The 14,151-nt window shown below is 47.4% G+C and overlaps 1 protein-coding gene across 2 annotated transcripts in view; it reads left to right on the forward strand.

The window, feature by feature from the left end:
* Positions 1–12,877, forward strand: part of LOC121932589 (talin-2-like) — a 56,869-nt gene extending 43,992 nt beyond the window's left edge. For both annotated transcript variants that reach the window (XM_042471378.1, XM_042471377.1), the window contains exon 19: positions 12,647–12,877. In XM_042471378.1, coding sequence (XP_042327312.1) covers positions 12,647–12,814 — 168 coding nt within the window. In that variant the 3' untranslated portion in view covers positions 12,815–12,877. The remainder of the gene's footprint in view (positions 1–12,646) is intronic.
* Positions 12,878–14,151: the final 1,274 nt, after the last annotated feature.

Here is a 14,151-nt window from a genome sequence, read left to right on the forward strand (position 1 = left end):
AACTTATAACAACCCTTGGAATGATCCACCATCATCAACCATGATGCTAAACTTAGGCGGGTTACAGACCGCCATTAAAGTATGGAGTCAGTCCGTACTAGGGTTAGGAAGGTGTGGTGCTTCCGCACCCCCCTAACCCTAGTACGGACTGAGTCCGTACAAAATGGCGGCTCCCCTTCCACATGGGGGCCGCCATGATGACGTCACGACCGAGCCACCTCTATACGGGCCGGCGCGGACGTGACATCGTCAGTCTGCACCAGGGCCCTTAGTGCACCCTTTGCACGGACCAAGAAGGAGCTCCGTTTTGGAGCTCCTTCCTGGTTTGCGTCGCCGCTTTGCGTCACTGGGCGCAGCCTTCAGACAGCTGCGCCCAGTGAAGCAAGGGAGAAAGGGGCCAAGCGGCCCCTTTCTCCTCCTCCCCGCCGCCGCAGGGTGTCCTTGGGGCTTCAAGCCCCAAGGACACTCCTTTCCAGGCTGTGGGGAAGGGGCCTTTTGCTGCTTCCTCGCAGCCTGAAAAGCGGCGGATCGGGGCCTCAGCGGCTGCCGTTCTGGCAGCTGAGGCCCCGATACACCGGGGAAAGGGGCGGGTACAGCCCGCCCCAAATGGGCGGTCTGTAAACCAAACAAGTTCCTTACCGTTCAGGGCATTTTGCCTTCATTTGTAAGAAAAATGGGGAAAAAATGAAAAAGCAATCCTGTTTGTATTTATCGCTAAATAAATTGAAGTTGTAAAAGGCCAAGCATGGTCATTTTATGCTCGAGCAAATTTGGCACATTTGCATTCCTAAAATACCAAAAGTGGTTCTGTCTATAAGGGGGTACTAATATATTTTTTTTCAATCTTTATGAAAAGTCTGGGGGGTTTCCTGCCCCAAATGGGGGGAAACAGAGTTCTCTTCCTTTTCAGCACCACCATTTCAGAATTCTCAGAATTTTCATCTTAATTGCACCAGATATATCCATTTTCTGATTCCAGCCCCCGTAGACTTTGGTCGCTTGGTTTTGTTACAAGTCGGAAGATTGCCCTGCCTTGTGTCAGTTTAATTTGTCGGAGCCCTTTTTAGAAAGAGCTGTTGGCAAAAGACTACCGCGGTCCTGCTAGCACCAGGAAATGTCATTGCACATGGCTAAGCTCTGTCCCGGGAATATCACTGGACTCATAGGGATTAATGAAGGCTGACAAACAACACACACAAAAAACGAACCACACAGTTTGCAGAGCGTTTGGACAGAGAAGAGCAATTCCGCAGGAGCTGTTATTTTGCTAACACACAGCAGGCAAAAATAATTTGTCTTTCCCAAAGGATGGGACCAAATGAATCTTCTTGGCTGGGTCTTTTTTTGGTGTCAAAAAACGTAAGAGAAAATGGTTTAGGGGCAGGAATTTAGCAGATAGAATTGGTCCAGCTTTTGAATGGCATGAAACAAGAGACTCAAGAGAGGAAAATGTTTGCTGGATTGAGAATTGAAAACATGTTAGGTGAGGGTTAGATCCATCTGATCCTATCCACTTGGGTAGGTTTTCCCACCATAAGAAACTGATCAATTGAGCTTAATTTGCAGGAACACAAAAAAAATGTGGTGAGATGACAGAAATAGAAGCCAAGGTGAAGTATGTGAAGCTGGCCCGTCTCTGAGGACGTACGGCGTCTCCTTTTCCTTGTTACAAGTAAGTGGTCTGGGGAGGGATTTGGGCTGGAACCGGGATGGTGATTGCATTAATTGGATGAAAAATTAAATTCTGTTGCTGACCCTTGCAAGGAAAGGCTTGGCCATGCAAGACGCTGCTGACCCTGGGTCATTTTTTTTCCAGGGCAGATGCCTTCAGCTTTCAGGGAATGAGCTTTGATTTTTTTTTTCCAGCTCAGCTCTCATTTTACAAATAGCGAACTGCATGTGCACAAAAGTGTGCATGACCACATGTGGACTTCCAATGCCGCTGAAGGAGATAAAAATCTGGATTTAACAACCCAAAGGAGAGGTTAAAATAGTTTCCTACACGAATCGTACAATTGTGTGCATGGAGGGAGACAATTCTGTTCAATCGCTTCTTGATGCATCCGTTTGTCTCCCTCTGCCGGAAATGCGCAGCCATGCAAATCCATGCCAAATAGACAGAGATTGCATGTTTGGTAAGACCATCATTGCGGATACTCCGGTGCAAACTGCAGATCATTTTTCAGTGGAGTTTATGGAGTTGTTTGGGGGAGAGGCTGCAAAAATCTGCTCCTTATCTAAACTCATAACCAGTTCTTTGAAACAGATATGTGGGCATCTTCTTAACAATCCCAAAGTTTTGCATATGGCTGGGAAGTGAAACTTGGATAATGTCTGGTTTCTTCCCTCGCAGGAGAGATGAAGGGGAAAAACAAGCTGGTTCCGCGTTTGCTGGGGTCTCACCAAAGGTCGGTGATGCGCGTGGATGAAAAGCCAAGGAGGTCTTGTAGGAGTGGCCACTGACTACGTGTCAGCGCGGGCAGCTTCCCCAAAAGTTTACTCTGGTTAATTCCTTGCTGGGGATGAAAGGGGGGAGCATAAGAAACTGGGGAGCTATCCAGTGCAACCCGCAAGGGAAAAAAGGGAGATGCATCTCCAAGCTTCTTCCACTTAGGAAACTTTTTCTTACAGGTCAGTCCTTCAAGGCTTGCTCATGCCCCTTTTTTCGTGCATGCGTTTTTAAAAAAACAACTTGAGTCTAGTTCACTTATTTCATTCTGTCCAGAGAAATAAACCGAGATTCTCCACTCCAGAAATTTCAAAATTATATTTCTCTAGTAGTATGGACTTTAAGCAGTGCACAGAGATTAGAATTGCATGGATTATGACGTATTCTGTATGGATTATATACAATGGACCCTTCATTCTGGCCGGCTAGCGGACTGCATATTGCCACAACCTGTATTATTTATGATGGCTTTAGAGGCAGTTAATTATTTTCTCCTTTTTGGCCCCTCAAAAAGGTCCTTCCCTGAGGGGCCAGGCATGCCGCCCAGATCATACTTCACCCATTCCTGATGTAAACCTTTTCCTGCTTCCCACTGGTCATTAAAATGGTATGCATAGATATTAACTTAAAATAACCAAAGCACCGCCATCTTGTTTCTTTAGGATTTCGGCGAGTATCAAGAAAGTTACTACTCTGTACAAACTACTGAAGGCGAGCAGATCTCTCAACTAATCGCTGGTTACATCGATATCATCCTCAAAAAAGGTACATCCCTGGCAGTCCAGCTGGGAAATTAACAGGGTGTCGTGATTGTGTTTCCAGACAGTGATGTTGAATGCGGTTTTGGCTTGTGTTTCTGGGTGAGCCGTTGGGCTGTGGTGTTTGGAGAGTTCAACTACAAGGGTAGCTTTTAAATTTGGACCTGAACCTGTAATGGATTCACCGGTCGACCAACATGGGAGCCGTTCCTATTGCCACATATCAGTGAAAACCACAATTCCCTGGATTGGGAGATCAGCAGACTGTAGTGCCCTCAGCTCATGGTTGGCTGGTGAAAATGGTGGGAGTTGTGTCCCAGCACATCTGAGGTAGATTGACAAAGTATTTGGCCACAGTGGGAGAGTTTCACAGCCATTAGCTCAAACTGGAAAGTTTAGGCACAATTCGGCTGAGCCTCAGAACTTGGAGAATGCAAAGTTGGAAGCCTCGTTCTCTTATTGAGGGAAACTGGGGAGTGGTTCCCCAAACTGTGGTTCCTCGATGTTTTTGATTTTGGCTCCAGAACTCCTGAGTGTGGCAAACTGGCTGGGACTTTTGGGAGATCAAGTCCAAAACACCTGGAGAACCAAAGTTTGGGGAATAGCTGAAACTAGAGGATATCTCCAAAACTGATGAGGAAAGAGTTGCAAGGCACAAAGTATATGTTAAGGAATTCGCACCTTTTCAGATTCATTTTAGTATTAAGGTGCAGTGAATTACAATCCTGTCCTCAGATGCATTGATGGTGTACCATAGTGTATCTAAGGAACTGAGTTATACAGATCAAGTTCTTCCTTATCCAAAATGCTTGGGACCAGTGGTCTTTTGGATTTTAGATTTTTTATGATTTTGGATACATCGAATTTGCATATCTGCTATATATGTGATATTTTGGTGGGCCCAGTCTACAGCACAAATTATGTTTCATGTGCCCCTTTTGCACATAGCTTGAATGTAATTTTTTACCAAATATTCTAATAATTCTGTGCATGAGAACTAAGTTTGTGTACCTGGCCATCAAAAGCAACGTTGTCCCTTTCTCATTCATCCCATGGAAGATGCTTTGGATTTTTGGATATTTCAGAATTCCGGATAAGGGAAAAACTCCAATAACTCTGTAATTCATCAAAAGCTCATTATTTGTTGTTTTGCGCCTTAAATCAGTTCTGACCCCCTCCTAGAGTTTTCTTACCAATCTTTCTAAGGTTGGCCATTGCTTTCCTCTGAGTTGAGAGATCACCCTGAGCAGCAGTATTGAACCCTGGATTGAGGTCCAGTGCTCAAACACACCCGTGCTAGCTCTGCCCTGGCTCGGCATCTATGCCAAAACATTAAATGAGTTAAAGGTACCCCCAGACTTTTCCCTCCCTCCTTTCCTCCTTTAAACGAAACCGACTCTTGAATGTTAGGCGGCTGCAATCAAAAGATTGGAGAACTTGTCTGAGCATTCCCAAGGGGACTTGTGTTTCTCCAACAGCAACCTCTCCTGTCTCATCACGCTTCCCTGTGCTTGTTGCAAAACACTTGGAAACAAGGAGCAGCTCCGCTATAAAGACTACAAAAGCCAAAGTCTCTGGGTGCGACTAAAGTAGCTCTTTGGATCGTGTCCAAAAAAGCTTGATTGCCAAACCCCAGGAAAGGCAATCAGTGCTATTGTGGTCCAGGAAGAGAGAAATTTTCTCTACTGGAGACAATGGCCCTGATGTGCCATGCGTGGCGACTCTCGCAATTAGCTGCCAAAGCAGTTGGAGGAAGAGGGCAATGGTTACTAGCAAGAAATGCTCCCTTGTTCTTGCCTGCATTTCTCCTGTGTAAATTCTGAATATTGAGGGGGGAGACAGGAGAATGGGAGGGAAGAATGGCACCCCCTTTAACCCTACTTTAATTTCCTACTTTAAATCAGTGGTGCACTGAGTGGCATCTATGTCTCGGACCAGCGAATCCATTATGGGATTGATTGATGTTGATTGATTGGATTTAGTCTTGCCTTTTCCCAAAAATGGGGTTCCAAGGCAACTTCTTTAATGTGAACTTTTTCAAGGGCTGTGTCATGTTGTGAACTTTGGTAAATGAATTTTTATGCTTATCGAGGAATGAAAATGTGCATGATTATAGTATCAGTGTTTTCTGTTATTATGTGCCTCAACTCTGGCAAAACTATCATAGGTGTTTCTTGCCAGCTTTGTTAAGAGGAGGTTTCCATTGCCTTCCCTTGAGGCTGAGAGAGTGTGACTTGGCCAAGGTCACTCGTAATTTGTGAGAAAAGCAAATTGGAGCTGTTGGAGTCTACAGTCAGTTGATTTACAGGGTGGAGGATTCCCTTGTTTTATGAGAAGTGACTCTTAGTTTGCAGAAGGGGTGGATGGGCTAAGAAGAGGAACGTGCTGGAGCTGACCTCTGTGTTCTCCTCTCTTCCACGAAGCAAAGCAAAGACCGATTTGGATTAGAAGGGGATGAAGAGTCCACCATGTTGAAGAATCCGTATCACCTAAAAAGTATGTTTGCCACACTGTCAGCTTAGGTTTGGACTAGTCAAGGATGGTTAATTTCCCTTATCAGCCTATTTGGGCTTGGAGGTCCACAGTGAGGAGGCCCTTCTCTCAGCCCACCACCATTGCAAGCAGGTCCATTGAGGACATGAGAGGGAAGAAGGACCTTCTCAGTGGCTACTCTTTGGCTCCCTCTCCATTAAATGCAAAACCCAAAGGCAGGGCGAGTAATAATAATATAATAATGGTGATGAAGAGAAGGAGGAGTAAACTCAGCCCTTGATTCGGTCCCAGCACACCACCCGCCTTGTCTGGTAGAGACAGGAGAGTAAGAGGTCTTCAGTGGCAGCTTTTTACCTTGATTTAAAGTTGTTAAATCTTAGGATATCAAGCTACTCCAGAATTGCTGTTGTGTTATCTTCACATCGTCTCTGGACTTATTGTGGCCCTAAGGCACCACTTCTTGGCAAGATTTGTTCAGAGGAGGCATGCTTTTGCCTCCTGGAGGCTACGATTGCTTGTGGCCTTGCAGAGCTCAGCTCCACTGCCTAGTCATGTCCTTATCCCACTTCTCTAGAATAGGTCAATACTATTTTCAAGGTAAAGAATAGTGATGGTGATGGTACAGTGAAAGACAGATGCCCGCATTCATGAGCCAATCCTGTGCTTTGCTTTGTAGGTCAACTTCTTGCAACAAACAATTCAACCGAACAGGGAAGGTGAGAACATGGCTCCGTTGCATTGCCAGCTGTCATGCGTTCGGGCTCCCACTGCGTTCCAGAGCCTTCAATGTTGGCAGTATGCCTTCCCCCAACAGCAGGTCACAGTGGGCCAAATGCACCGGGGCCACATGCCCCCATTGGTAAGCATCTCCTTCCTTGGCCTTCCAATCTGTTAGCCTTTGGTTGCCCAACAGGTACTTACAAGTATAGATGCAGGATTTCTTTCTTCTACTGCCAAAGTCTTCTTGACATATCCCAAAAAGCTTTCCCACATACTTGGTCATACTTCCAGCCTAGTTCAAGGTGGTGGGTTTGTCTTCTAAGCAGAGTCCCAAGCAACCAGGAGTTCTCCTGGATACCTTGGGAGACCTTTCCAGCTACTCCACCATCCCAGAGTTAGGAAAGTTGGCAGCTCATGCAATCGTCCAGCCAGTTGAGGAATTCAGGGCATTTTACTCTGGAGTACATTTTCCAGTAACATGTGGGGAGACTGTTGAAACCAAGATAATAAAAAAAATTGCTGTTCTACAAATTGCTTTACAGGCAGATATTTATTCATCTATATATCTATCTGATTTTAAGATGATGGTTTTCATTATTATCTCTCTCTGCAAATGGGGAGATGGGAAGCCTTTGCTTGAAATCTGCTCACTCTGTCCAGCTGTGTTGCACACTGGTTGTCCGTCTTTTCCCCTTCCTTTCTCTTCTCAGACTCTCCCAGCAAGCCTTGATGGGGACCATCAACACCAGTTGCTGCTGTCCAGCAGGCCCAAGCTGACCTCACCGAAGTTGACAACCTCCACCTTTAGGGAATGACATGGTATGTTTCAGCTGAGGTTCCAGGCATGTCATTGGGGAGATCTCCAATGATTGCTCCTTTTTTATTTGATCCAACAAACTCCTTCTACTTGGGAATGCCTTTCTCGGTGGCTACTATTCCACTTGCCTAGTGGCACGGCCACTTGCTTCTCCATTCTGCATTGCATAGATATCCCATACAGATGGATGCTTACCTTGGATCTGTCTTCCCTCATCCTTCCAGGCTTCCAGAGTTTGGGTTCAGAAACAAAGTGGATAATCAAAGCACGAAATACACTCTCATGGACGCCCATTACTGCAGGACAGCATCAGTCGTCAACTTACAGCAGGTAAAACCAAACAAGCCTTCCTGATTTGGATGAGGATGCTCTTAGCTGCCAAGTCCTTTGAGTAACTTTGCCAGTGAATATTGTAGAGCGTGAGCAAATTTCCAAAGTCCAACAAATTCCAAAATTCAAAATGCTTTGCTCACAGCCTTTTGGTGATGGAGGACTAATCTGTACTATTTTTACTACTTAAACTAATTCAGTCCTTTTGTTAAATTTTCTACTTTTACTGATTTTTTACCCACATGCATTCCACTTTCCCTAGGGAGTAAAAGTAGAGAATATGATCCTATGTCTTTCCCACTCACAAACATGCACAAAATCATCTGAGGTCTTTCTAAAACCGGAATTCAACCAGGACTTAGGAGATATTTTTTAGGTTTAACACAATTTAAAAACGTTGCTTCCCTTCCCATTTTCTTGTTTGGCAGGTGACCCAGTTGTACCGACTACACGGCTGTGGGTTGCGCCATCACCACATCTCCTCCAACCTCACGGAGATGTCCAAAGGGGTCAAGCTGCTGGCTGCTCTCATGGACGATGAGGTGGGAAGTGGGGAGGACTCCTAAAAGCCGCGGACTTGGCGGGGGCCGTTTCGACTTCTGAAAGCCGTGGGAGCCCAACGTCAGGAGAGGTGAGCTCTACGAACCAGTTTCAACCAGACAACAGAAATACATGTGAGCTCTGACAGAAATAAGTGAAATCTGCAAAATATGTAGAACTTCTTGCCAGTGCAAACTTATGGATTTGTAGGCAATTCTAGGCTAGATCCACTTGTGTCCAGTTGTGGGAGGAAAAGTGACATATGAATAAACATTCTAATATAATAATAAATGATCACCACTCTTGTTGAGAGAAGAGGCTTGCTTGTTCCTTACTTCAGTACCATGATTTGTGAAGTTGTTGGGAAGAGAACATAAAGTGAACTGGAATTTCACTTCCTTTGACTGGTTAATAACCTAACCTAATTCCTGTTGATCTTGTGTCCTCCTAGCCTCGCCAGACAGTCTTGACAGCCGCTGGGAGCAGTGGCCAAGCCAGCGGGGCGCTTCTCCGGCAAATCGGAGAGAACGAAACGGACGAACGGTTCCAGGTAACAGCAACATCCAGCTGGTCTTTGTATATACAGGGGTGCAATTTGTCTACAATAATGCCTTGTTATGTCCAAACTATGCTGAATTTGAGTTGAGTATCAAGTCTTCTATTGAGTATATATCAGAGATTTGGAAAAGTGTCTTTTTAAGACTCCAGCTCCCCAAAATTCTCACCAAATTCTGAAAACTGGGCCTTAAAAATGAAACTTCTCATATTCACATGGTGTCTTTTCACTTACTTTGGAAAAATTTTCACATTTTCTTGTGTTGTATTGTATTGCCCTTGGTATCTGCTGGGGTTTGCTTCTAGAACCTCCTTTGGATACCAAAAATATATTGATTTTCAAGTTTTTATTAGATACAATAGATAATAACAATGGCATCTTTATATAAAATGACCAAATAAGGTTTTATTGGTATTTTGTTACCTATGCATTTTAATATTTTCAAGCCATAGGATGCTTGAATCCGCAGTAAAGAATCTGTGGATGACAGGACAGCCAATTGTATTTTGTTCTTTGCTATGGCTTTGTGCTTAAAGCAATAAAATTGAATTGAAATGTTGATATTTTTTTTAAAAGGAACAGAAACGCATCTCTTCAGCAGACGGTCTTGGATGGGAAACGGATTATCTGCGACCCATTTCAAAACTGGCGTTACGCGGGCGGTTACGGGGTTGAGACAGCCATGGTCGCCTTGGTCGATGATTCTACCGTGCTGGAGCATTTGACAGGGGACGGCGTGTCCTGCGCTGGTGCTCTTGGACATCTCAGCCGGCTTGTCGATACCCTAGACCATTTTTGCTTCGTTTATGCTATCTTCTCAGGGACGTCCATTGGCAGAGGTGGGAATCGGCGGCCATTCGCATCTCCAGTGGTTCCGGTCCTTACCCTCCTCTGGGATTTAGGTCCCAGATGGTGCCCGACGCTGGGAGATTCGTTGTTGCTCCGATGATGATGGCCCCCTTTATAGAAATCCGCGTGCGGGTATCCCTCAGGGGCCATTTGCTTCTCTCCCGATGGTCTATTTAGATCATTTGACATGACAATCCGCTGGGAGAGATCATTCACTGGGAGGATCTATGGGTGCGTGGGGTTACTCAGTTAACGCTGTGATTGGCACCGACCCAAAATCATTGTTTCTCCTATATCGGTCTCCGATCCTCTGATGTCTAGTGACTGGGGGATGGCCTCAGGTCTTCTCACTCTCGTGGCCTGTCTCGAGGCGGTGCGGTAATGTGGCTTGGCTGATGGGGAAACCATACCGTGACTATCTAGCTGTATCCCATGAGATATCACGGATTGGTATCAGTTAGTGATGGTTCTCCTGGTTCCAGGAATGGTTGGTGTTAGTTCCACCTATTGTACCGATGAACGGGGGCTCCCGCCTCCTCTGTGAAGGACTCATCTAGGCGTCGAGCAGTCTCGGGTGCGATCGTTCTTCTAGGTGACTCGTCGCGTTTCCACCCTGGCTGCTCAGGTTGACATACTGCGACAGTGTCAGGTAGCACCTTCTTGTATATCAGCTTCGGCTGATTCACCAGCACCTGGCGCCCATACCTGGCCCAGAGGGACCTCATGCAAATCTGATTGTACCTATGCTCTCGGGTAACTTCGAGACTTTTGTGATGTCTTCTGCAATGTACTCTACATGGGGGCAACCCTTTTTTATAACCAGATACCTCGGAAGCTTGCAGATTATGGTGATCGAACATGGGCATGCCGGCATCTGTGTCATTTCTGGGGTGATACCCCAGGGACCACAGTACCAGTTTTACTCAAACACCCGGTCTTTAAAAGATCTCCATTGGGCTGCCGCATCCTGTGCTGTCCGTGCTATCAATATAACGTGTGTTGGTTACTGTACCTATATCAAGCCCTAAACTGGTCTTTGGGCACTAGGATATCCTAAGGACCGGCCTCTCTCCCCGTTATTTCCATTACGCTCTCGTCACCCCCTCAGATAATATCACTCCTGGGGCCCTATTTAGCAGCTACTTCTGAAGGTTGTTCCCTGCCTGGGGTGCTTCGTGTGTAGGTCTCTCACTGTCTCGGAGGTTAGTTCTGCCATGATGCGGGCTGCACTCCAGCCCTTTGGAACCTGCGCTGCCCACAGAGCCTTCCGCTCCCCCCGCTCTCCCTACTACCCTGGGCCCCATGTTAGGAAGGACCCGTTAAGCCACCTTCCTATTTCCAACACGGCAGTTCCCCGAATAATAAATATCCTTGTGGGTGCCTCGCTCCTCCCTCCTCTTTCTGTCGGCCAAGAGGTTGGGGCTATGGGGCGTTTTGTACTGTTTGGTTTGGTTTTAATGTGTATTTTATTTATGTGTATTATTGATTGTATGTTTAACTTGTTGTAAGCCGCCTCGATCGGATGAAGGGCGGCATATCCATAAAAAAATTTTATTCTTATTTTATTTTATTTCTGATTTAAAACAAGAATGTAATAGTTCTCCTTTCCCCGCTCTTAGTTTCTCCTCTGTTTTCATTCTTCCCCTCTTGCTGTGACATGGCTGATGAGTTGGCCAAAGCTGTGGCCAACGCAGCTGCCATGTTGGTCCTGAAGGCCAAGAATGTGGCGCAGGTGGCCGAAGACGCAGTTTGCAACCGGTCATTGCTGCAGCAACCCCAGTGCGCCTTGTCCACCTCCCAGCTTGTGGCCTGCGCAAAGGTAAGTTTGGCTCAGCTTGTCAGTTTTTCAAATCTGTATATCTATTGTTCTTGTTATTTGACATGAAACTGATTTCGATTTATGCCATCCTATGGATGAGGAACCCCAAGAGATCCTGTTCCCAAGCGCCTGCTCAGGTCTTGCCAACTCAGAACAGCTGTGACTTCCTTTATAAAATTTGACCTGTTGTTGTTGTTTGCCCAATTGACTTGACTGACACACATGGCACATAATGGTCTGTTCGAGCTGAACTTATGAAACCCTTGGAATGAGAGACTCCCAAGTCCCTGTCATCAACCTGTGTCACTAAACAAGCATAAATTAAATTTGAGCTTAATTACTATAACCTTGGAATTAGAGACTCCAAGGTCCCCATCATCGCTTTGATTTAAAACAAACTTGCATTTAGTTTAATTTGAGCCTTACTTTATGAACTTTGAATGAGGACCTACAGTCCCCCATCATCAAGCATGGTGCTCATCTACGTACTGTTGACTCAACTTCCTCTTCATCCACTGTGTCATCCCAGATCTACGGTCATTGGTTCGCTACAGTTGCTGTTGAGCAATACACGTACGGGAAGGGCCCTTCATCTCACTTAGCGGCTGCTCCACCATCATCAACCATGATGCTAAACTTAGGCGGGTTACAGCCCGCCATTAAGTATGGAGTCAGTCCGTACTGGGTTAGGGAGGTGTGGTGCTTCCGCACCCCCCACCCTAGTACGGACTGAGTCCGTACAAAATGGCGGCTCCCCTTCCACATGGGGGCCGCCATGATGACGTCACGACCGAGCCCTCTCTACGGTCCGGCGCGGACGTGACATCGTCAGTCTGCCCCAGGGCCCTTAGTGCACCCTTTGCATGACCAAGAAGGAGCTCCGTTTTGGAGCTCCTTCTGGTTTGCGTCGCCGCTTTGCGTCGCTGGCGCAGCCTTCAGACAGCTGCGCCCAGCGAGCAGGGAGAAGGGCCAAGCGGCCCCTTTCTCCTCCTCCCCGCCGCTGCAGGGGTGTCCTTGTGGGCTTCAAGCCCCAGGACACTCCTTTCCAGGCTGTTGGGACGGGCCTTTTGCTGCTTCTCGCAGCCTGAAAAGCGGCGGATCGGGGCCTCAGCGGCTGCCATTCTAGCGCTGAGGCCCCGATACACCGGGGAAAGGGGCGGGTACGCGCCGCCCCAACATGGGCGGTCTGTAACCCGCCTTATTATTATTAGTTTATTTGAGCTTAATGTGACAACCCTTGGAGTGAGTACCTCCAAGGTCCCCTTCACCAACCATGGTGCTAACACTAACTAGAGTGATCTGTGTTTTGATGTAGGTTGTGAGTCCCACCATCGCTCCCCGTCTGCCAGGAGCAGCTGATTTGAAGCCGGGAAGCTGGTGGACCGCTCGTGGGAGAACTGCGTCGAGCGTGCCAGGCGGCCACAGTGACACGGAGCTTCTTAAGCAGGTCAGCGCGGCTGCCAGCGTGGTCACCAGGCCCTGAATGACCTCCTGCAGCACGTCCGCCCAGTTTGCCAGTCGCGGGGAAGCCCATTGGGCGCTTGACCAGGCCCCGAACCATGTGCGTCACGAGAGCATCTTCAGCTCCATGGGAGACGCTGGTAAGCTTCTAGGACTCATCCCAGCCCAACCAGGGGATGGGTTGCTCTTCTCAATGATTTGGTTCTATTGAATCACAACTGTATGTGTGGATAATGTGACATGTTCTATGTAGTGTCACCTTCCACCATTGTGCGAAGGTTTAGTCCCCGGTTCCCCCTGGTTTAGAACACACACGAACAAAACCACACTTCTTTACCACACACACACACACATGTACACACGGAGCACGCACGGACAGGTGCACGCACGTTTTGTGGAGCTTGCGCCGCCCGCGGCAGCGCGCACACACGCACACACGAGCACAACCTCAAACACCCCACGCACGCAACGACAAACAGACACACACACACACATAAGTCCCTCAGCATTGCATGAGCGCAAGACGCACGCACAACACACAGCACTTGTGTGTTGACTGTGATTGTGTCGAACCGCTCTGGTGTACACTACGCACACTTACATTCCCACACGCACACATTTCCCTTGAAGCATCAGAAATCCAGTGTTGTGTGGGGTTGACACTCTTCCTCACGCCCCCGTAGAACACAGGCACGCGAGCGGCCCGCCGCGAGAATGTGGTGGATTTGGAAATATTTAGGAAATAAAAGGGAATAATGGATACGGGGATAAAACTTGTCGCACAATGGTGGAAGGTGACCACACATAGAACATGTCACATTCTCCAACAATACCCAGATTGATTCTTTAATAGAATCCAATCCTTGGAAGAGCAACCCATCCCCCTGGTGGGTGGTATCGAGCCTAGAAGCTTCCAGCAGTCTCCCATGGATCTGACGATGCTCTCTGTGAACGCAACAATGATGGTGTCTGTGGGCCTGGTCATAGCGCCCAATGGGCTCCCCGCGACTGCGCAAACTGGGCGGACTTGCTGCAGGAGGTCATTCAGGGCCTGGCTGACCACGCTGCGCAAGCCGCGCTGACCGCTAAGAAAGCTCCGTGTCATCTGTGGCCGCCTGGCACGCTCGGCGCAGTTCTCCACCGAGCGGCCCCCAGCTTCCCGGCTTCAATCATCAGCTGCTCCTGGCAGACTGGGGAAGTGATGGTGGACTCACAAACCTACACAAAAAACACAGATCACTCTGTTTAGTTTAGCCCCATGGTTGGTGAATGTGACCTTGGAGGTATCTCCACTCCAAGGGTTCGTCATACCTTAAGCCTCAAATCAACAAATTACTAATTTAGTGCGGGTTACAGACC

This window comes from Sceloporus undulatus, chromosome 6, assembly GCF_019175285.1.
Source record: "Sceloporus undulatus isolate JIND9_A2432 ecotype Alabama chromosome 6, SceUnd_v1.1, whole genome shotgun sequence".
Taxonomy (NCBI): Eukaryota; Metazoa; Chordata; class Lepidosauria; order Squamata; family Phrynosomatidae; genus Sceloporus; species Sceloporus undulatus.